The sequence below is a fragment of the Solanum lycopersicum genome, chromosome 4 (assembly GCF_036512215.1).
Source record: "Solanum lycopersicum chromosome 4, SLM_r2.1".
Lineage (NCBI taxonomy): Eukaryota > Viridiplantae > Streptophyta > Magnoliopsida > Solanales > Solanaceae > Solanum > Solanum lycopersicum.
The window spans coordinates 2293247-2318047 of record NC_090803.1 but is presented as its reverse complement, the minus strand read 5'-3'; the positions used below and the strand labels follow the sequence as shown (position 1 = coordinate 2318047).

Genomic DNA, 24801 nt, shown 5'->3' with positions numbered 1-24801 from the left:
TGACAAGAGATTATATATTATAGAAGAAGCAAATTTATAAATGGATTGTATAACAAAAAAAAAATTACTTATATTGGGTGTTTTTGCCAACTAATATACTATTTTTAGAAAAAAAATTAAATTTACTTATATACAAAAAACTTTAATTACAAAGCTTAGTTATTGGGTGTTTTTTTCTTAAAATTTTTCCTTTTAAAAATTGCAGGAGATTGCGTTTTTCTTTTTTGAGTTTGTACAATTTTTTTAAAAAAATGTATTAAAAAAGGTAACTTATTATTAAATAACCTAATTAGTTTGTCTTGACAAATGTCCTTTTATTAACTTGCCACTTTGCTAATTGTTGTAATTCTTTTTAAAAATTAATCTTTTAATTTAGTTTTTGAATTTATAATAAAATAATTAATTTGAATTCATAATCAAGAATTCATAGTACTGTTTTTGTGATTTTGATACGACACAAATTTATTGCTCCTATCAAATTGATATAGAGATAGATATCTAATTGACACGTGATAATTTTTCTTATATCTAATTTGATATTAATTTAAATTGATTGAGGTTTAAATATAAATATTATTATTTTGATCGCATTTCAAACTATTCTCTTTATATTTGTTATTAGATTATTTATGTGTGATATTATATAATATTATGATTCAATTTAAATAGTGTATTCATTAAAAAAAGAATAACTTTCATATGTAGCAAATATAAAATTTATAATTGCGTTTCATAGCAAATTTATATATGTATAATTCGCTATACATATACAATTGAAGTGAATTGCACAAAACAAATTATATAAAACGAGAAAAATAGAAATTATATACAATTTGAATTGTATGAAATGAGAAAGCGAGAAAGGCAGAACTGAATCGTATAAAATGATAAAGAGATAAATTATATACAATTTGAATTTGCATAAAACGAGAAAGAGAGAGGCAAAAAGAGACCTGTGCAGAGAATACACAATTGAATCGAATTGTAATAAAACGAGAAAGAGATAAATTATCTACGATTTGAATTTGTATAAAACGAGGAAGGTAAAAGAAACTTGGACGGAAAAATATTTGTATTGTATAATTATAAGTGTATAAAACGAAGATATATGCATTTACATGTATTTATACAATTTTTTCTCGCTTTTTACAATTAGAAACACAATTTATATAATTCTATTCTACAAGCGAAAGAGGCGAGCGACAAGAATAAGCGAACAAAATATGAGGAAGAGAGAGATTGACAACAATTTACTATAAAACACAAATAAATTAAACAATAACTATTATATTTATTTTATATTACTAATTTGTATTAAATGATCCCTTAAAAAAATACACTAACATAATATCACACACATCATGAAACGTCAATGACCATCCAAATATATGGAATTAAAATTAAACTTTAGGTGGAAATATCACATGAAATGTTTGGAAAATATTCATATACTTTTTTTAAATTATTTTTTCATTCCATATTTGACATCGCTATGAGATTCTAATTAATTTAAATTTATATCACGATATAGGGCCTCAAGAAATATAATATTTAATTTTAAAAACTTTTTAAATTTAAAGTTCTAATTTAAAATCTCTAATTAAGTCAGAGGATATGCTTCCACTATATTCATTGGTGATACTTTTAAAATTCTTTATTCTCCATTTAATAATATTAAATTTTTGGGATAATAGTAGAGGCTCATTCAGAAGAGACAAATTCATCAAATTACAATTAATTTATATTTATTTTAAATAAATTTAAAATTAAGTATTATAAAGAAATATTTCGAGAAGATTTTTTGAAATAATCATAAACTTTTAAAAGTAAAATATTAAATGTTGGTATTATTATATGGAATGTAGAAATGTCTTTTTCTCTGGAATTTCAGTTCCATTATATAGTAAAAATAAAAGTCAGAATATTATTGACAGATACTCAGAACTTTACCTGCTTCCATAAAAATCCAAAATACAAAAATCATCTTCCATTTTCTCTATAAGAACACTACACACAAACTCAAAAAATATATATATATAACAGAAGAAGAGAAACAAAAAAATTATTTTTATTTTTAAGATTATAATTTTTGTATTAGTAGAGAAATTGAGATATGGCTGGTGAATCGGAGCAATCGTTATTGGATCAACACAAGGAAAAGCATTTCACCGCCGGCGAGATTGTCCGGGATATAATAATCGGAGTTTCAGATGGACTGACGGTGCCGTTTGCATTGGCGGCGGGTTTATCAGGGGCAAATGCGTCATCTTCCATTATTCTTACCGCTGGAATTGCTGAAGTTGCTGCTGGTGCTATTTCCATGGGACTTGGAGGGTATTTTTGTTATATTTTTTATTTACAAGCACTCGTATCGGAGTAGAAATAGAGAAATTATTTTCGATAAATTTCGATATTAAAATTGGAAAATATTACTAATGAAACCAGGGCGAATTCAAAATGTAAACATGATATATATATATATATATATATATATATATATTTTGGTTATGAAATTTATTGTACTTTTGAATATGAGTTTAGAATTTAAAATTTACTTTTGAGGTTTATCGGAACCGTCTCTTTAACATATGCATGCATCTTACCATTTTCAGACTTCATTTGTGCGATTACATTGAATGTGTACGTTAAAAAAAAAGTATTTTTTATCTCATTTACATATATTTGTATCGAAAATATTTGACGTAAATCAGTGGCAGAGACACCTTTGTTCAAATCACTGAAAAATTACATTGTGTAAAGTGGATAACTTTTTTTGTTTGTTTGTATAAATGTATATAGTATATACTAAGTCATTTTTTTTATTTTTATTTTGTGTGATGTTACTCTTTTATAATTTGACTATCGTCGATGAAAATCCTGTCTCCGCCAATGATTTGAATTCTACCTGTGTGAACTCAACTATGTGTGTTTTGCATAAATGGTTTAAAGTACAGATTGAAGTTCATAGAATGTGAGATTTGTGATTATTTTTATTATAATGAATCTGTTAGGAGTAGTAATTATAATTAATAATTGATCTATTCGCTTTACAGTTATTTGGCTGCAAAGAGTGAGGCTGATCACTATATGAGAGAGCTGAAAAGAGAGGAAGAAGAGATCATCTCTGTACCAGATACGGGTATAACTTCTCAATTCTCACGACACGCGCATGATTTCATTCAAACAGCGTGTCACGTTTTCATCATAATTGAGCTTGTATATACGAGTATACATTCGAGGTCATGGAGGTTTAATAAGGATTACTTTTGTGTTATTTTTCAAGTGATATTGTATGCATAAGTATTTAACGATATTGTTTAGTGAATCGATGTCAGATGACACCACTTGGAGCAATGTGTGTCCCTGCCTGTCCGTCACTGATTGATCGACAATAGTGTTATGCTTTGTCGACTTCTTGTTTGTTGTTTTTTCATTATTGTTTACAGTCCATTGAAAAGAAGAATCCCCTGTTCATACATTAAGAGTGGCATAGCTTTGTTAAAACACATTTACGTTTCCGAATTAACGTTCACTTCTCTGTCCTTCTCAATATACGCTGGCTAGATTTTTTATGCGGATGGTGTGGGAGACGAGGAAGAAAGCGTGGATACATATATATATGACATGTTGATTGAATTATAGCGGTAACTAGTTTTATGAGGGAACTATTACTTACAAGAAATTAAAAAGTTATTTTGTGCTGGTTTTAAAATGTGCTAACTTGCAAATTTGGCAAAGTTTACTTGGTTTGACGAAGAGTTTGTGGTATCTTGGTATAAATTGCAGAAGCAGCGGAGATTGCAGAAATTTTGTCAGAGTATGGGATTCAGCCCCATGAATATTCACCGGTGGTGAATGCTTTGAGGAAGAACCGACAGGCATGGCTCGACTTTATGATGAAGTAAGTCTATCATAATCTAATCTTTTTCTCTGATGATACATCTAAGTCGAGATTTTCTAATATCATACTTTTATACGTGTTCTGTATATGCAATGTTCAACTCTGGAAAGCCAATTGATAATTGGTTCAGAGATGGAAAAAAGATGAGAAATGCATGCTAAAATTTTATGAGTAGTGTCAAATTTCGAGTTTTTAGATTCTTATTGCAGTATGTGGTACTGGTGTTTCAGCAGTCTGTTTCGAATGTACAAAAGAAGCCCTACCTGAACACTAGAGATTTTAATTTCTGCTGCCTTATAGCAAGTTTTTTTTTGAAAAATATTGGACTGAGACGGACTTAAATGGAGTGATATGAACAGTGAGAATTTATATCGATGGTGACTTGCTCGGGATTGAGGCATAGCTGTTGTAGTTCCATATAAGACTCGAGGGAAAAGAAGAGAGCATTTGAGTCCGATTTGGACCACAGAAGAAATCATGATTTTAGAAACCTTATCACGACCTATACTTAATGGCAGGCCACTCAAAGTGGAGCAAACACTTTGAATAGTTTCTTGCTTTTCTTTTTTGGTCCCTCCATTTAATTTTGGTATTTAGCTGATCGACGACTCCCTTTCTGTCCCGTTCTTCAACTTTATTGAGTTAGTAGGACGCATAAGTGCACATTGTCTGGTTTATCCGATCAATCATAGCTAAAATGTGGTCTCAATGCTAGATATTGTAAATTTCAATAAAAAATTCATCTGTCATAATTGTGAATATGATGAATAGTACTTTGACCTTGGCTTCTAATGGCGCGGACCTAGCTATAATAAGAACTTTTTGTTGAATGTCAGATTTGAACTTGGTTTAGAGAAGCCGGATCCAAGGAGAGCGCTGCAGAGTGCATTTACCATCGCGATTGCTTACATCTTGGGAGGATTTGTTCCTCTGGTTCCATACATGCTCATTCCTATCGCAAGACAGGCTGTCGTCGCCTCTGTTGTGGTAACTATACTAGCCTTGCTAATCTTCGGCTTCGCTAAAGGCTACTTCACCGGAAACAGGCCATTTAGGAGTGCTTTCGAAACTGCACTTATCGGAGCAGTTGCATCTGCTGCTGCTTTTGGCTTGGCCAAGGCTGTTCAAGGCTAGAGGACCTTGACATTTCATGTTTCTTGTAATGTAGTTTTTGTTGTTTTCATCTTTTGATTATGTAGACCTCTGCTATCTCACTAGTTTTATTTTGTGTACTACATGTTGGGACATTAGTTCTGAAGCTCACTTTTTGTTAATGTGCATTTTGTTGTTTTCGTTGTTAAAAAGTATATTTTAGCAAATTATATTCCATGATATTAGGGGTGGGGACGGTATCGTAGATATCGAATATCATATCTAGAATTTTTGATATCGTGGGTTTAGTATTATGGTATTTGGCCGTATGCATTTTTGAAAAAATTGATATTCGATACGGTATTTAATATTTATGTTGAAATATCGGATACTGTGCGAAAGCACTTAGTTTCGTACATATTATTATAATACTAGCAAATATATAGAATAAAATAAGTACAGACGACGTTGAAATTTTGATTATTCTATTTTGATTGAAATGTCTTTTATGTGTAATTGATTAATGAAGAAAATTGTATACTTGTACATTCTTTCGAATATTTCTACATGTATAAGGTGTTAATATAATACAATTTAGACTCTTCTCAAAAAGACGAAGGCATAGCTATATTATGTAAGTAAATGAGCGTCGAAGTCGAACAGACTATGATTATTAATTTAACTGTACTTCAAAATATAGAAAAACTAAACTTAAAAAATGTGAAGCATTTTGAGGAACATTGTCAAAAAGGGGCTAAAAGAGCATAATATCATACCATATTAAAAATATTTCGAGCTAGCTTAGCCAACACTGATAAAGGGTTGCATTGTTCTTTGATAAACGCTATAATCTTTTCTGTATCGTTCTAATTTTATCAGATTGTAATGATTGTAATCCTCGCATTTTAAATCATGTAGCCACACAACGAGTCATTACACTTTGACCCTATTTGGTGTTGGTCTTTAATTTATGCTAGAAAAAGAAATACATCATCGATAAATTGTTTGGATAATTTTTACATATATCATTTCATAATATATTTTACTGCTTCAAAGCATATGATGTTTAAATAAATTGATTTTCTGTCATTTCATAATACACACAAACAAACAGTCTAAAGAATAAACTTCAATATTGCAAAAAAGATATTAGGGTATACGAGATAGAGTCATTATAAAAAATAAGAAGTAAGATACGATTATCAAATAAAACATAACTACAAGACAGGAAAAAGATAAGTCAACAATGTGATCATATCAAATTAACGGTTACATAAAATATCATTTCTCATTGTTACGTAACAATGCATCAAGCAAATACAATATAATAATATTCAAATAACAATCAAAACAACCATCGTTCGTACGTATAGTACCAAATACCAACAAAATACAATAGGTTATAACAACTCAAACAAAATGAATACATTCAAATTTTTAACCAAGGTAGAGATGAACCTTAACAGCCAGAAAGAAGACACAAACAAGAGCAAAATAGAGCAAAGTATGAATCATAATTGAAGCTCCACTTGTATGAAAATTTCCAAATTCAACACAATGCCTATGCCCTGGAAGTTGAAACAACAATCCTGGAGATAACAGGATGAACAATATAACTGAGACCAAAACTGGACCCCAATCCAACATGGTTATTTTCCTTAAATTTGACAAAAATAATAATAATAATAATTGTGAATTTATGTAGTTGAAAAAAATAAATAGAAATGAAGATGATGTGAGATGTGGAAATGGGAGTAGTTGTTTATATATATATATATATATATATATATATATATGTTAAGGTGAGACAATATGAGACTTTGAATGGAAGAAAAGAACACCATCACTCTCCATGATGAGAATGTTTGCGAGCGGATTTAAGATTTTGAATTTGTATGCGGAGGTGTTCAGAATATGTGAGTTAAATTATTTAATTTTAATTATGATATAGTTTATATATTAAAAAAAAACTACATAACAAAAATGCTAGTCTACTAGAATAAATTAACATAATTAATGATTTTTAAAATTTAACGAAAAAAAAAAGAAAAAAAATTTGATTTTTCAAACAGTAACACTTCCGCGTAAAATGAGGCTATAGAAATACAATTCAATTAATTCTACTTTTGAAATTACTATATTTTTTAAAATTATTATATATAATTTATATTAGTGCGGTTAAACCTAGTAAATCACCATAATAGAGAAATAAAAAGAGTTTGAATTTTATATGTTATCGATGTAAATAATTTTTTCAAATTATCAAGTCATGTACGCATGAAGTTACTTAAAATGTAGATTTAAAATATTGAAATAAGATATGTAATTATTCGATAGTTAAAATACTATCAACATATACTATTATTACTTTAATATTTAAAAAAATAAAAAAATAATAGGAAGTGTGAAAGGAAGTAAAATGTAGTACTAAGTAACTTGGATACTCGGTAGCCGTCCCATTTCCCCTGCATGCACCTTGCTTCTTTCCAACTTTAATGCCAAGTTTCAATTTACTACTTTTATCGTGCATTTTTAATTGTTATGATTTTTTTAATAATTAAATTATAAAAATTTTATAATGTATTTTTCATTATTACTATATAAAAAATTATAATTTTTAGTATAGTTTTAAATATTTAAATATTTTTATTTAAAATATTAAATTAATCTAATATAATTTAACTTTAAAAATCAATCAAACTAACTTTAAGAAATGCAAGTATAACAAATAAAGACGAACAGAGGAGTACTCTTTAGTTTTCTCTGTTTTTTTTTTTAAAAAAGTATTATTATTATTGGACAATTTTTAATTTCAATTTTTAACGTTTTATGGCCGTGAAATAGTTGTATAGTCATACTACTCCAATTTTTTTTTTAAAAAAAAGCTAAATGAAAGTCAAATACTCTCTCTTTAAATACTACCAAAAAAATCTCTTCTGCCATATAGTAAATACGTCCTCCGTCTCCGTCTGGTATTGGTTGTCATCGTTTCTATTTTTAGAGTTAAACTATTAAAATGTTGATTAACATTTTAAGATGTATTTTTTTCATCATATTAATATGCAAAAAATTATAATTTATTGTACTTTTCATATTGTTTTAGAATATTTATTTTTTTAAAAAAAATATCAAATTAATGTAATCTAATTTATCTTTGAAAATTAATTAAATTGACTTTCAATAAACACAATATTACAAACGATTCTGAACGGAGGAAATAGATTTTAAAAAAGAGTATAAATAAGACTATTCATGTTCTCTTCTTAGTTATTTTCAGCAAGACTTTGCTACACTTCCGTATTTGCTTTTACATACTCCAATTTTTTAGAGGGCTTACTCATACAGAAAAAAATCTATCAGAAACAATCTCTTTACCTTATCGTAAGGATAAAGTTATGTACTTGCTGCACTCTCCCAAATCGATTTATAAAATTACATTGAATATGTTTGCATTTTTCTGCAATTGATAATTTATACAAGTAGCTACCAATTTATCTACTATTTTCCTAGATTTAATGAATAAGATTATATAAAACGTCAGATAAAGCTTCCGTCACAAGAAGCTCAGCAGACTCAAATCTTTCACATTACAGCAAATCAAAAGCACTATCATAATATTAAGCTTTCTGCAAATATAGTCTGGTGCAATTAACTTCCATGTTTTCACAATCAAGATAATAATGAAAAGAAATTAACAAGAAGCTAGCAATGAAAAGTAAAATATACGAAAAAAGACAATTGTTATGCATTTCAACAAAATCGTAACAACCAGTGTAATCCCACACGTAGAGTCTAGGCAACTGGCATGAATGTCAGTTTTATAATTGACATTCTTTTCATCTGCAACAGCTCAACTATCAATACTACACAACACAAAATCTTGATGATACCGTCAAGGGGATATTTTAGAACAACATACCCAGTGACATCTTCTCCAAATACTTACAAAGAGTATTATATTATACTCGATTCACACTCATTACCAAAATAGTAGATTGATAAATACACAGGCAAATAAATAGCCTTTACCTACATTTCTTCAATTCACACTATACGTGAAACTATAAGATAATATAAGACTTCAAAGTGGGATCTTGCAAACTTATATGGCAGAACTAAATGTTATGATTCATGGGGAACTTGAGACCTTCACACGGGCAAACGACAATCCTGCAGTAACATCAACCTAAAATTAGCAATTTATTAAAATTAAGAAAAGAAGCATGTGTGGACACAAGATCCAAAACCATATTACATAATAATAATCATAACAAAACTCAAAGATTTTATCCCCAAGGGATCAAGGCTAAATAAAGCGTTAGTTGCCTGGGATAAGTCACGCTCTCCTATGTTTACTGATGGTTTAAGTCTGATAAATCTTTACTGAGTGGAACAGGGCATCAATTGCTAAAACCTGTTGGGATCTTACTCATACGCAAGATCAACTCTGGACCTATGTTGATCAGACTCTTAAAAAATGTTGACGGGTGCGTGTCAGATACTACAAAAGTAGTGCATTTTGGAGAATCCGACACGGGTGATGCAACAATTTTGGAAAGTCCAAGCAACATAGATAGCTCTGGACTAAATGGGTACATTGTTTCTTACTACATCGAAGAAAGACAGTGGGATAGTATTTCAACACTAGCTCAAGCTTGTTGGATGCTCAGGAAGGTATTGGAGTCCAGAAGAATATTGGAGCAGGTGCATTGAGATTCTAATGATAGAATGAACCTTACAAGGCAAATATATACACGGTCCTAGCCCCTACCTTTAGAGTTCCATGGGAGTACCTCTTATTTTCTAATCCTGCTAGACCAAAAGCCAGATTCACTCTATGGCTTCAAAAGCATGGGAAGTTAGTAACTGGTGCATGGAAGGTTAGTAACTGTCAGACAGACTACTCAAATGGGGAACGGTGCTTGAATCCAAATGTAGCTTCTATCAAACCTGTAATGAGACAGAGAACATCTATATGCTAGATGTCCTTTTGCTAGAGATGTGGTGGATAGATTTCCAAACTGGATACATCAACAGTCTCTTAAAGGAATACTGGGGAGCAATTCATGACAGGAGTCATTCAGAGAGCCAAAGGGAAGTCACAACAGGCAAGGTAAATACAAAACAAACCACAGATAACTACTTAATTCTCAAATCACGTTAAAGTAATTCACTTTGTTTTCTTTCTTTTTGGGTGAGGCCGGAGGGGATGGGGGCTCTTTATGGGAACAGAAGAGACTAAAAAATAAGAAGACCAATTGTTTTACCTAGTCACTGAAGACACTCATAAGATCACCCGGTTGAAATTTTTGAAAAATCGCTGGACCAACTTTAGCATTTTCCATGACATTCATGTTAGGCTCCTGCTTAACTTTAGTTTCCTCAAGATAGATTTTTGCAGTATTGAAGTTGCACATTGGCGAATCAGACTCATCTACTGCAAAACGGCTGGGAATGGAGGCACCTTTCATACGTCCTTGATCAAGAACCAGGCTTGAGTTAATACAATATGGAACCGGTGAGCCCAAATGGCTTGGGATAAGGCCTGGTAGTTGTTTAGAAGAACCAAATGCTGAGCTCGAGTTATGAAGCTGCAGATCAACACTATTGTCAGCATTTATCGAGCATGACCGAGAGAGAGAACCTCCGCTGGGGAGCCTGTTTAAGCCACATTCTGGTTTGAGTTCCCTGTCTAACACTTGAACCACACCTGATGAATTATTTGATTGTGGCGACAGAACTCCATAATCAATAACCGAAGATTTACTCAGACTGCCGGCGCGGCTGATGGAAGCAGGACTATCTCCCACTTGGAAATGACCTGGTAACTGAGAGGGCAATACAAGGCAAGAAGGTTGCACATTAATTGAACGGTTGACCTCAGGAGGTCCAGACTGTCTATGTTGCAGTTCAATCTGCTGCTGCTTTTGCCATTGCTGCTGTTGCATCATTGCCGTTAACATGTTGCTGTTCGGAGCAATGGGATTGCTGCTAGGGACCATACATATATTTTTTGCTCGCTGCGATCCAAATCCGGAATGAACATCTTCAGCAGACAAGATAGCTTGAGAAAGATGTTTAGAATTAGAAATGCTGGCAGGGCATTTCAACAGAGGCTGACCATAAGCCATAACTTGGTCAACAGGTATGCACTTTGCTTGCTGCAGGGAAACTTGTACGAGATTCTGTTGCTCTACTGCTGGTAAAACCAAGTTACTTGTCGATCTACCTAAAAGTTCAGCATGAAGAGCTGTCAAAGTTTCAGGAGGAATTTGGCCAGATGCTGCCAGTGCTTGAATGTCAAATCTTCCAAGTGAACCAAGTTCTGAATTCTGCTCTATTGGCCCACAGAAGGTACTGGGGAGGCCACCCTGCTGTTGAACTACTCCACTTAACCTCTTCAAGTATAGCCTAAATTTCTGCATATTAGTCAATAGAAATACTTTAAAACATTCTACCGTTGAAACTAGAATTTAATGACCAGAAAGGAAAAAACAGCATGCTTCCTAACACAGAATATTGATGGATCACATAGCACATGACATGCCCATAAGGACTTGAACGGACTATGGCACAAACAAGGTTTATGAGTGACTAAAACAAACACTACATGAGGACATGGTATTTAATATTTAGGTTTATGGGTAATAAACACAAAAGCTACATGATGTGGATTCGTCTTGGTGAATTAGGAAGATATGGGGCCTTTTAGTTCCAAGTATATAGCATCTTTACCTGATTTTCCTGAAAAGGCAACCAGAACACTAGCATTAGGTAGAAAAAAAGGGACATTGGCAACCTTAAACATGCATAGAGATTCGAACCTGCAGATGGCTTGCCACATTTTCTCTTGTCAAACCAGGAACATTCATCAGTTCAAGGATTCTCTTAGGTACAGCCTCTGCAAAGGAAGAAAGGAGGCAAATTAATATTAAATAAAATAAAAAGATCTGAACTAACTGAAAAAGTCAAAAACTAAAGTTCATACTATCAATGCCAAGTTGGTTGACTGCACTAACAAATTGCTGATGGAGCTCCACTGACCAGACCACACGTGGCTTTTTGGTAGTACTTGGGTCATCATTTTCCATTTCAGTGTCGTCTTCTTTGGCTTCTCGTTTCTTTTTCTGTGGTTTTAGCACTCCATCTGCGCCTTCGATTACAGAAGAAGCACATTCAGCATCATCACTTCTTCGCCTATACCGATCATTATCATCCAAGCTACCAGAGCATTCAGGCTCTTTACTGGAGTTATATCTTTTTCTAACAACATGCTGCCAGATATTCTTTAGCTCCTCGTCCCGTATAGGCTTAATCAAATAATCACAAGCCCCATGTTGAACTCCCCTCATGACGAGGTTGGTTCTTCCATCACCTGACATCACTGTAGACAAAAAATATTAAGTTTAGTAGTTTACAGATGAGGCATCATGCTGCCGCAGCAGGAGAGACATCACTTACTTATTACTGGAAGGTCCATTTCCAACCCAACAAGCTCAAGAAGTTTAAAACCATCCATATCAGGCATATGAACATCACTCAGTACAATATCAAAAGTCCCCCTTTTTTCACGTAATAGATTTAATGCCACCATAGCTTGCGTGCAAGTAGTAACTGCAAGCAACTCAAATAGTCAATGTTAGATTTGATTTTTATAACCAATAGATATGTATGAAAACAAACATTAAGCTAATACAACACTCGACCAACACAATGTCACGACCCGACCCCTTGTTTTGACTAATTGTGTTTCAACTCATGTTTTGAGCATCTAGATATGTTGATATAGTAATTTGTGACTGGTTTGGGATGAGACCAAGGGGTTAGGACCTGTTCTGGACAAGTAACAAGGGATCTCATTCGCAAAGAATTAGGTCGTGATCGTGAAGGGGCTTGACCAGGCCTAGCTTTAAGTGAAGGAGGATACTTTGACTCATGAGCTTTTATTATCATCCACTTAACCTTTACCTTACCCAAAAAAACAAAAAAAGAACATCAACATAGCATATCTGTATTGGAGATATAAAGTTAAGCATATCTGTATTGGAGATATAAAGTTAAGTAGGTTTAAAGGAACATCTTGTGAAAAGCCAAGAAAAACAACTCACTGTCACTGGAGGTTGTCGCAGGAGCTTATGCAAGAAAACTTAAAGCTATTGTTCTCAATAGTTTTCTGTTATGACCAAACATGAGATGACTTTAGAGAAGGTTGTTACAGAGTCTTATGCAGAGCTCATTCTTGGTGAAAATTTAGGAGATAGTTTGGAGTCCACAACAAACGGAGGCCCTCATGAACATGTTTGGTATAGTTTCCAAGACCCTAACCTTATGATACTAAGGAATTCACGAATGTCATGTATGACAAGAATGGACCTGACTTTGCTGCAGCAATTGATGGAGATGTTGATATAAACGTGATTCCTGGAAGTCATTTTTTGTCACTCCAGAAGATTTTGTTTCAAATGTTGCTGCTAATTCATGATGCTATTCCATATTTCCAGTCTGATCCTAAGGATCTAGCCCGACAGATACTCACCAGTGATTCTAAATCGCGTCGCTCAAAGGCTTAACCTTCCTTTTTATGAGGTGCCAACTAGTTGGAAATTCTTAGGTGATCCAATGGATGCTCGAAAATTGTCAATTTATGGCAAGGTAAGCTTTGGAACAGGTTCTAACCACATTTCTTGAAAAAGATGGTATATAAGTTGTTTTAGCTTGGCTTTACATAATTACCTATCAGAACAAGGACAAAGATCAGGGAAGTATTCCAAAGCTATTCATATAATGCGACATTTCTTATGCTGACGAGGAAAAGAAGGCGTACAAAATTTGCAGTATCTCTTGTATCTTTGTCGGATAAATTTTATCATGGTGTAACAAATTCTTTCTTATTAAGTTAACAACAGAAGTGTTGTGGTTGGTACAAGTTGTGTGTGTTTTACTCTTCTGATCCACCTCATTTCCTGTACAATAGTGAACATACACCAATGTAACTACAATTCCAACTGCAGATGTATATTCTACTCATTCAAGACAGGAAGTTCTTGGAGCACTAATTACTCACATAGCCTTTAGGATACGTCATAAATTGACCTATGCTATGATGTGATGGTTATCACAGCCTACAAGTATTCACTGGAGCTTGTTCCACCTTTCATTTAAAGATAATTGGCATCCTAGATTACTTGGAGGCGTTCAATGGTGAAACTTACACAAGGTATAAGAAGTGCCTTCTATTTTGAGTACAAGGCCCTTTGCATTTTCTTGTGCAAATGGAACTGTAAAGGTCTATAAATAAGATATTCTCCTTCCAATGTAATTATCTTTTGAGAAATGAAGTAATCTTAGTTTAGTTTAAGTCTTAGACTTGTTCTTGTTATTCCTTCTCTACAGTAAGTTTTGTTAAAAGTTCAATGAGCTTCAATTTGACATTGTATCATATTATTATGAGGTGAAAAATAATGCATGGAATGTTATGCAATGATTGCCTATTTGTCTTTAGAATCACTTATCCATGTATTGCTAATTCATGTATTATCGTCCCACAATATATCTCGCTAATACATATATTATGCTGATATAAGTTTAAGACCACCAAACAAATGACACAATGCAATGCAATTGGGATTATTTTGCTCGTCTCCTTATACAACCAACCAATCAATGTACTACCTATCCAAGTTTACGCAAATTATCTTCATTGATGCAGTCATCAATTGACAAACCGGCAAATGGAATTCTAGTAAAGTCGTACAAAGGTTAAAACACCACAATAGAAATGAAGTGGTTGAAGGAAACAGACCTGAATACTTGCATCTGCGAAGCATTTGCTCAATAATTCGGAGGCAAACAACGTCGTCATCAACTACAAGGACTCTTAACCCTACTGGAAAGTGATCAGTGACAACCGTAGCTTCCGACTTACACGTGGCAACTTCGCCACTCATACTTACCATTGAAGACCACAAAAACGACAAAAAGAAAAACCCCGCACACACTTTCACCGATAGCTAAAATTACAGAAATGACACTGGTTTCACTGAACTGCAGCTGCTTCCATTAACAAGTGATGTTATGGTAGTGTTGGAAAATGCATTGTTGAGGGTTTAAGAACAAAAAGTGAGTCAGATCCAGAGCTGAGCTGAGCTATACAGTGTAACGGAAGGTGGAATTAGGGTTTCGATTATTGATAAATGAAGAATGGAGGAAGAAGAAGAAGAGCACTAGGGTGGGTGGGGTAAAGAGGAAGGATGTCTTAAATGGGGAAGATAAAGTGTGACGCGAGGAGTCGAGAGACACGCAGAAGGAAACTGCACAACACCTTTGATTATTTTTTTTTTCCATAAATAAGAAGATAATTTTATTATTTTATATTTTAAAATAGCTTTTGGTAACTTCACAAATAAATATAAATATTTTTTTAAAAAATTTAATCGTAAAGAAGATATAGATTAATATACTATTGATTAAATAAAATAAATAATTTATTTTAGAGTAATGATAGTACTTTTTTTTTTGCACATTATTGTTCCAAAATATTAAAATGGTAATTAAATAGAGAAATTTAGGAAGAAGTAAAAAAAGAAGCTATTGGCTCCACTTGAGATTAATGGTATTACGGTATGTAGGAGTTAGGACTAGTTGTTTGTATGAAAGTTCGAGTGTTAATTATATACTATACTATAATTGTTAAATTTATTTATTTATTATTCTTAATTAATACAGTATGTTTGTTAACATTAATATATTGAATAATAAATATATGTTTATGAAAAAATCTATAAAGATTAAAGTTTACGATTTCATTTCTTCGTCATCATCAATTATCGCTTTTTTTTCATTATCACCTAATACCACCTATCACCATTCACGCACAATTATTATTACTATCAATTATATAATCAATTGTCGTCATTATTATACGTAATAATCACCCATCACTATCAATAATCATCTTTGTTAAGCACCGTCATTATTCACTTGCATCATTAGCTATTACTATCTTCATTATTATTCACTTGCACCATTAGCTAATACTTTCTTCTAACCATTATTGTCTATCACCATCACCGCTAGCTACCCTCTACAACACCACCATTAACCAATATCATCCATAGCCGCATCCATTACCACCACAACTAATAATTATTGTTGATACAGTATCAAAGTAACTATTTACTATTTTTTAGATAAAGACAAATTATACATCCAATGAAGATCACGGTTTATTTGCAGAACTATAAATTGAAATTCAGTAGTTTCCTAGCAATTATTGTCCACTATTTACTTACCTACCTTATCTCAATGTTAGGTACTGATTGTATTAAAAACAAAAATTGTACATATAAGTATTGAAATTCTCTATGTTTCTCACTTCTTGTATTCGAAACTTAGACTTGACATATCTATGAAATTCCAATATTTTTAGTCGTTTGAACGTGACGTTTGTTTAAAGTCGCCAAGTTGCTAAAAAAATGAAAATCAAGTCCAGCTCACTAAACAATTTTTTTTTTTGAGTGTTATACGACCGCATATACTCAACTTTAGTTGAGCATGTCTGGATCAAGAATAGTAAACAAAAAATGGAACACATTAGTATTGATCTGATTACTAGAATATTGACAAACCTGAACCAATAACATATCACTTGAGCTGCAGATTACAAATATAGACTGCAAACAACATGGAATAAAGTAGGCGAAGTAAGTGCCAACACAAGCTATCTATACAACCACACAATTACTACAATAGAAAATATTCTGCCAAACGGTTAATTCAACTTCAATAGCTTGAGTTCCGTTCGTGCTGATCGCTTACCGTGCTTGGATCATAGCCTAAGTCAGAGGCACACTCAAATGTCACCTGTTGTACAACCAGAAAGCAGCGAGTACAGGCATCGACATGTATGTTACTATTTTACAATCAACCATTAGAGGAAGTAGGAGAATTGAAAAGAAGGCAAGAAGCACACCAAGCCTATGCAGAGTTGCTTCTTACAGCTGCCTCTACGGGTTTTCCCTTGAATGTTATTGTGTGCCTCGCATTAATCCATTCCGTGCTACATTCCTGTAGATAATCACATGTTATTTGAAGTTAAAATTAAATAAATTTGGATGACTGGCAAAAGGTGAAGTTCTGCATTGTAGTGTTTCTCCTAGCACTCATTGCAAGGGTGAGTTGGTAGTAACAGAAGAAAATGAACTAAGCATTAAAATCTTAGAGAAAGTTTTCTAGCTAGTGCAATTTACAAGTTTAGAATTGCAGCACCTATTCCCTTGTAGACCTACCTACATTGCCTAGAAACGCCATGTTACACCTTTCCAAAGCAATAAACGGATGTCTAGTCATTTATAGTTTTGGCAAGTTGTAACATGGAGTTAAATGTCTATAGTCTTTTATGGTTTCGGCAAGTTGTAACATGGCGTTTCTACACAATGCATATGCAGCTACAAGAGATATGTTACCTATAGCTGCCTTAAGAACCCTCACCTGTATTCAACTTTAGCAACATAAATTGATTTTGAAAAGGATTCTCCAGGATGAAAATTATGTGAGTTTCTTTTCAGGTATAAAGATTATATATCACTTATCAAAATTTAAAAAAGAAAAGATTATACTCCAAGTCAGAGTCTTGTCATTTAAAGACTTATTCAAGGAAATAAGTTATTAAAAAAACTAACAGTGCAGAAAGGGGTGAGTCCTCTATATGCAATAAACCACAACAAAAAGCTCACTAGACCGCTCCTCTCTTAATATTGTTCATGGAGTTATATTCTCCGATGTTAATCCATCCACTCTACAAGTTTACAGACATGTTTCCCTCCATAATTTTGTCAAAATATATGGCACAAGTCTTAATATGACAAGATAGATAACTTTTAAGTAAAGATATTCATATGTGATACAATCATCTGTTTCCACTACCATCATTATTTAAGGCCTCAATAAAATAAATAAATTGATAACCAAGAAATCCCAAGGCCAATGGCGCACTTTTCAAAATTCAGCAGATAATGGTCCGTCCCTCTACCTTTATACACTTAAATGCCAGGCTTTTGCATATCCCATACATTACAAATTGTGGCGATGAGCATTTACCACTTCACATTTTCTAAGGAAGAGCTCACTACCATTATGTGTTAGGTAGCAACAACACTAGAAACATGTGAATTTTCAGTGTCAAGATGATACTATTTTTAATAAGCAAGGAGGTCCTAAGTCTTACCTGAACAGAGTCTTTTTAACTTGGAACATAGATATATGTGTGGAGAACTACTAAAATTTCAACAAATGTTATACTTTAGACCAATCATTTCAACAATGTGTTTGGTGCGAAGAACCTTAAAGGATAGAAACTTGAAGCAACACAACAATTGTTGGTGTACTCTTCAGGATGTTAAAGACGAGAATAGAATGCTCAATTTCAAAGATTTTATTCAGGAATAGTTGTTTGTTCATATGGAACTCTATCTTTTTGTTTTTGTACAGAAAGTTCAGAGATGTGTATTCCCTGGCACCATTTTAGTGTTAGGTTACTGTTTTTAATACATTGAAGGCATACCTTCCTGGAAGTGGCTGAGAACTGTTAACTGGGCCCTTAGAATTTGCAAATCTTTTTGCTCTATTTTCTTGTTCCTTCTCAACACGCATGGCAGAAACCTCCTTCTCCATCGCAGCGACTTCCCTTCTCATCTTTTTGGCCTCAACTTCCATGGCTTTTGTTAAAGTCTCTACTTTCTTTGCTAACATCTAAACCAGAAAATACCATCAAGCTTAGCAGAAAATCAAAGTGAGTGAAGGTAGTCATGATACCAATCAGAAATCGATCTAACCTCAATAGCGTCGTCTTTGTCATTAAGACTTTGATCCTTCTCATGACCAGCTTTCCTCAAGGCAATTACTTCTTTTTGCAGCAAATCATATAAAACTCCTGGCACAGTATCCTCTGTTCTTGCCATTTGCGAGTCATTGTGTTTTTCATCTTGATTCGCTTTCCATGAATTGCTTTCAGTCTCATTGTCTTTGGACACATCACATGACTTGCTGCTGTTGAAATTTGGACCTGTTCCATTCAGAAGTTTTTTACTCCTGTCCAAAGATCTTGAACCACCATCAAACGACTTAGATGTCCCTTTAGCATGCTTCAACACTGTACTGGCCCCAGAAGATCTCAGCTGAAATGATGGTGATCTCTTGGGTAAGATACCATTGGAGGTCAATTTGGAGATGTTGTCAGCACCACCCAGTGATCGCCGACGCGAAGGACCGTTGCTTGAACTTCTTCCATCTGGTATAGTGCGGGCGCCTGTGCTAGTTGATTTTAATGTCTCTTCAAGGACCTTGAGCCTTAAATGATATTTCTCCTGAGGAGATTATCAAGGTTGAGATAGAAAAAATTATAGAAAAGACATCTGAATCATTTTAAGATACACCCTCTATTGGACAGAATTATTACTTTCAACTGGGCTTCAGATTTCGCAGTTCGTTCAGAGATTGCAAGCTTGTCGCGTAACTGTTGCAACTCACCCTGCAGAAAATTTTGTGGTGTGAGTTCATTTTCTTTATTCAGAACACTTTCAGTTGTATCAGGAAAAGATGACCCTATGATCTAGTTTCAGAAGTTATGGAAAAGTATCAAACCTGCAGAAACTTCCTTTCTTCAAGCCACTGTTTAACAGGCATTACTTTATCACTGGCATCTTTCCATTCATTAGCAACCACGGTTGCTACCCTATTAGCTGTAACCTTGGCACGTGCTAGCTCCCGGTCAAGAGTTTTTCGTTCTTCCTGTAGAACAGATAAGTAGAAGCATTCCACTTTAGGCTTATCCACGTACAAACTATTTAGAGTATAATTTATTAAAATATCGCAACGATCGATTACATTCATCTCTTGAACTTTTCTTTGGTAATCCCGGACAGCATTAGCAGCAGCACCGCCAGCAAGAACAGCCTCTTCAAGCTCACGTACAGTTTGGGTAAGCTTTTCAACCTCTGCAACTTTTTGTCGATGCATTCTGTCTAATATTTTATTTTCTTCCTGAAGTATGTTTGTATGAAAAACAACAAATAAGGGAAGGATGATTTTGAAATTAAAAGAACAACAAAGTGATCTTTATAACAGCAGAAGCACAACACAATTTCTGTGACCAACATACCTGGCATATCTCTATCTGTTTCATCAAGTCCTGATTCTTGTTCTGAAGATCATCCACCATAGAAGCCTTTGCTAATGCTGACTGCACTGTTCTCTCAGCATCAAGTAGAGCTGCTTCTTTTGACTTAGTAAGACGGTCCAGTGCTTTATTATCATCTTGTAGCTTTGCAATCTAGGAGAAGATAGGCCAGAGAATGAGAAAATATCCTTCTACGAGGGTGAGGATATACATAATCACAGCCAGATGCAAAATACAGCCACAGACCTCCTGGCGAGCAAGCTTGAGTTCAGCCTCCAAAGGTGCAAGAATGGCTTCAATTGGAGGCATATCATCATCTTTTTGAGCAGCATGAACCCTTCGAAGGGTGGCTTCTGCTGCAAACTGCGCTGCCATGGATGCCTTTTTCTCTTCATTAATTTTCTTAATTTCAAGATTCTGGCAAGCAAGAATTGTATACACAGTTATGAACAGCACATTAACAAAATAAAAGAAAATTTATAGGGAAGAGTTTGAGTTAGCACCTTGCTTTCCAAAAGAGACTCAGTCAGCTTGAGCTTCTCGTCAACCCTTGACCACTCGTCCGTAAGCTAACATCACAGGAAACAGTTAACTTTATCAGCCTGTGTTCTTAGCACAAACCAATAGCTTTAAAATTAGCACAGGAAAATAAGTCATATGTACCCAACTCAAAGTGCCTAAGGGACAGATATGCAACACTACCACTAAGAATTATGTTGCCAAAAAAGGCAACATGAATGCAAAGACTAATCTAGACCTGCCCATCAACTATCAGTAGATTGCAGTTTTCAATAATTGATGTGGAAGTTTGTAGAGTTATTCTAATTTTGGAACAAGCTGCCTTCCTTAAATGTTGTTTAATGAATCCTCGAATGTGAGCCAAATGATACGAACAGCATTCTGTTGCTCGACTCTCCCGTACTAAAGCAGAAATTAAAAGAAAATTCAATTACATAACACCAATTCACATTCAAATGAAACTTTTTCCAAAACAGAAGAATTTAAACAAGAAAAGAATTGATTGATACTGAAGGCCCCAAAAACTGCAGTTTGAATCTTATAGTTTTACCATATATTTCTCTGTTACAAAACAATCAACAAAATTATGTCCTCTTGTCCTAGCTGTTTCATAACTCCTACATTTCTTTCCATACTCCGCGATGGAAGTCATTTTCCATTTCACACTCAATGCTTCTCCTAGTCAAACCCAGTCTTTTTCAACAGTTCCAAATGTGATTATACTTGACCTTTGAACTCAATTTTCTAGATGTCAAAATTGAAAATGATATCACCTTCTTACTTCGTCTTATCCTCAGTAACTCAAAATCATACTCTATTAACACTTAGCAGACGATAGACAAATTAAATCAATATATCAGAAAGCATAAAATAGATAATTTCATAGCATGCCATATAGTAAGAAGTTAGCAGAACCTCTTCAACAGCCTTTTCTCGTAAGCGCTCTGACAATCTCAATGACTTGATCTCCGCCTGAGCCTCAGACAATTCTCGGTCCTTATCTACAATGACATATTCACACACAGTATTAGCAGGGAAAACACAACAGAATTAGTCAAAAAAATCGCATTGGATCCAGCTATAAATACTGACCTCTAAGTTCATTCTCCAGTCGATTAAGCTCCAATTTCACCGGATCCGATCCGTGGAGAAGGTTTAAGAACTCATCGGCGTCAAGGCTTGGCCTCATGGACGTCCTTCTCCGGTAAGTCTTCCCTTCCTTGAACGAAGCTGATACCGTCAACGGCGTTGTATAACCTGCTGTGTCACTCGTCGGCTGTCGCACATTGTAGCTGTTATCGCCGGAAACCTCCGCCATCTCCGATCTATAAACTTCTACGGTAAGCTCACTTTCAATGAATAATTCATATTTACAACCAGTTGTACAGATGGAAATGATTATATAGATATTTATAAAGAGATAAATCTGTTGTTTAACTAATTTAAATTAGCATTTTGAAACAAAATTTTTTTCATTAAATATCAAAATTTGTAACTAATTAATTGTCTCTTGTATATCGGTCAAGCTCACATGGGACGCAGCTAGTAGGTACATGAAAAATCGTTAGTCTGTCACCATCCAAGAACCAAAATACATTTAAAACATAATGGGCTACGCAATAATTTTAAAATAAAATGTAAGATTATTTTTTCGTAAATTTGATTAGATATATTAGGTTTGTTATTGTGTTTTATAGGGAAGCTATTGCAGGTGATAATAATGTTTGTTGAGTATAGTCTTTATATTTTATTTAGATTTTCAATTTAAATAGTTCATTTTGAAATTTTAATTTGAAGCTCAAGATATATTAATGATTGATCTCAGCTTAGTTTAACGTTCCGCACCATTCAAGCTCATACAAAGGTTAATCATAAAGACATTTTTTAGACTTTTCGAGCTTCAAATTTCTGTAATTTTTTTGAGTTTAAAATGCTAAATCTAAGTCTTAACGTGTTCTCTGTATAATCTTTTCCATTTTAAACCTCATTAATCCACGTGGTGGAACATCATGCATTCAAACGATTATGCATTTAAACGATTTAAAATGATTAATGAAAAAGGGATGTTGGTGTTATTTGATGGGTTAAATTTTTTGAATAGATCGGATATTGGGTTAATGAATTTCAAGTAAGATTGGACACCTCTACTTGATTTGGAAATTTCAGCATTTGAAGGGCATATCTTTAAGTTTTCTAACGGTTGAATTGATCCAATAATATAACGAAGGATAAACTAATAACTGAAAATAGAGGGATGGTTTTAACCCTTCTTCCTTTATTATGATGCTTATATTATTTGTTGTTTAGTACTACGTCTCGAGAGTGATTCAAGAAACAAATAATTAATATTGTTAGTAAAACACACAAATAAAATATTTTTCTCTTGAAATACTAAAAATAGTAGGTAAAATTGAAAAGATATTTTTAATATAGTAAATAAGTAAAAGTGAATAGAAAAATATAAAACTAACACAATCATTATCGAAATTTCTAAATGTAAGAGTTTATCTATAGATCACTTACACTACTCAAAATATATACTATAAATTTAGATATTTATATATTAGACAAAGTAAATGTCATTCACTCTTTTGGACCACGTAATACAACTAAAAATGCTTACTCTTTTCATTCAAAACAAATATTAAATTTTAACTTGTTTATTGTGTATAAACGAAAACACAAAAAGAGAAAATACAATTAATCATGTGAAAAAGGATTGGGGAGGGGCTATGAAGAGGACGTAAAAGGGACCGGAAAAGAAAAATCTTTTGTTATTAATTCGTATCATATTAACTTGTTTTTAAAGGGCATGTCCACTTGTTATTCATGTCTATGCGTGTCACTTAAACTTCACATTACAATTTTAATCTGATCTATCTCACTTAAAAAAAAGAAATGAAAACAGGTGTCTTTTTTAAATTTTTTAATTTTAAAATATTTTAGACAAGAAAAATATATTTTTCTATTTAATCTGACACTTTATACATATATAAAATATATAATGTGTTCGATTAGTAGACTCATTACAAATAAAGAGACAATAAAATATAGAAAATTCATTTCATTTCATTGGGATTTTTTTTTTTTTTGGAATTAATAAGTTTGTTGTTTAGGCTAAACTTGTCATTTCTCTCTCTATTAATTTGCCATGCATAAAGTCTCAAAGACAAAAATAAAATTATTAATCTAATTTGGTGTGTGGTCATTTTCCTAATTATTAGCTTTCTCATAGGATAATTATGATCACATGATAAAAATCTAAAGCCTCTTTGCCCCACTCAAGTTGTACGGAATGGCCATTTAAAATCTATGTTCACTAGTTGAATTCGAAATAAATAATTTATTTTTTTAGATTTCTTAAAAATAATTTTAATTTATTTCATGACATATTAAAATTAGAAATGAGTGAATTAAAAATAAAGAATTATCATAAATAGAAAAAAAGTTACATTCAATTTTATTGCTTCTTTGATTTAAATCGAGGAATTTCTTAAATACAACGTAAGGAAAAAAAAATGCTACTAGTTAAGAAAAATTATACACTTCTAAAATGTGAGATTTTCTAGAAGAGAGATAAAATATAATTTCATTACATATTAATGTATTTCGGTTGAGAAAACAATAAAAATGTCCCTTATGTTTGAAATTAGTAGGCAAAAAGTGATACTTTAAATAATATTTTTTGAATTTTTTTAAAGTTTGTCATACATTAATATATATTACGGTATTTGATTAAATTTGTGAAAAATAATTCACAGGTGACCAAAACTCTCTAAATCAAACTTATATGAACGAAAGATTTACTCTTTAGGCGATTTTTAAGATAATTAATTGCCAAATTACATACTAATACTATTTTAAAAGATCTATTATTCCTACGAATAAGCATACGAGAAATAGAAAAAAGCAACACTCATAATTATAAATTACTGTACATAAATTTAATATGTGTAATTTTACTCCCAAACATTTGAACAATATACATGCATCAACCCTTTCAATTTTCGACAAAAATGATTATGTCAAAAAACAATGTACTGAAACTATTGTTATTAAAGTTAACATATTTAATTTTCGTTCAAATACTAATCAAACTTTATTTATTAGGTTT

General features: G+C 32.8%; 4 protein-coding genes across 6 annotated transcripts; 1 reads left to right on the top strand and 3 right to left on the bottom strand.

The window, feature by feature from the left end:
• The first annotated feature begins 1926 nt into the window (after positions 1-1926).
• Positions 1927-5220, top strand: LOC101263898 (vacuolar iron transporter 1). The gene is made up of 4 exons (XM_004236879.5): positions 1927-2334; positions 3054-3139; positions 3787-3901; positions 4738-5220. The coding sequence occupies exons 1-4, from the start codon at positions 2114-2116 to the stop codon at positions 5033-5035; spliced, it is 720 nt and encodes a 239-aa protein (XP_004236927.1). The 5' UTR covers positions 1927-2113; the 3' UTR covers positions 5036-5220.
• A 1022-nt stretch (positions 5221-6242) lies between these two features.
• LOC101264206 (uncharacterized) lies at positions 6243-6729 on the bottom strand. Its single transcript, XM_004236880.5, has one exon. The coding sequence runs from the start codon at positions 6638-6640 to the stop codon at positions 6431-6433; it is 210 nt and encodes a 69-aa protein (XP_004236928.1). The 5' UTR covers positions 6641-6729; the 3' UTR covers positions 6243-6430.
• Positions 6730-8716: 1987 nt separating this feature from the next.
• LOC101264510 (two-component response regulator ARR14) lies at positions 8717-15337 on the bottom strand. Of its 2 annotated transcripts, XM_010321082.4 has the most exons (7): positions 14796-15332; positions 12455-12607; positions 11982-12377; positions 11818-11894; positions 11729-11737; positions 10261-11412; positions 8717-9163 (listed from the first exon to the last, which is right to left on the bottom strand). In XM_010321082.4, exons 1-6 carry the CDS (start codon positions 14947-14949, stop codon positions 10261-10263), a joined length of 1941 nt encoding a protein of 646 aa, XP_010319384.1. In that variant the 5' UTR covers positions 14950-15332; the 3' UTR covers positions 8717-9163. The 2 variants fall into 2 exon arrangements, with proteins under 2 accessions (XP_010319384.1, XP_004236929.1); XM_004236881.5 differs by lacking the exon at positions 11729-11737 and having other exon boundaries at positions 14796-15337.
• A 1274-nt stretch (positions 15338-16611) lies between these two features.
• On the bottom strand, positions 16612-22258 carry LOC101264814 (microtubule-associated protein 70-2). 2 transcript variants are annotated; one of them, XR_740917.4, is made up of 12 exons: positions 21780-22258; positions 21603-21688; positions 20672-20737; positions 20415-20585; positions 20151-20321; positions 19877-20032; positions 19634-19780; positions 19449-19520; positions 18826-19356; positions 18555-18742; positions 16965-17059; positions 16612-16855 (listed from the first exon to the last, which is right to left on the bottom strand). XR_740917.4 is itself a non-coding variant. In XM_010321083.4 (11 exons), exons 1-11 carry the CDS (start codon positions 22003-22005, stop codon positions 17020-17022), a joined length of 1854 nt encoding a protein of 617 aa, XP_010319385.1. In that variant the 5' UTR covers positions 22006-22258; the 3' UTR covers positions 16612-17019. The 2 variants fall into 2 exon arrangements, 1 of the variants encoding a protein (XP_010319385.1); XM_010321083.4 differs by having other exon boundaries at positions 16612-17059.
• Between the last annotated feature and the right edge of the window lie 2543 nt (positions 22259-24801).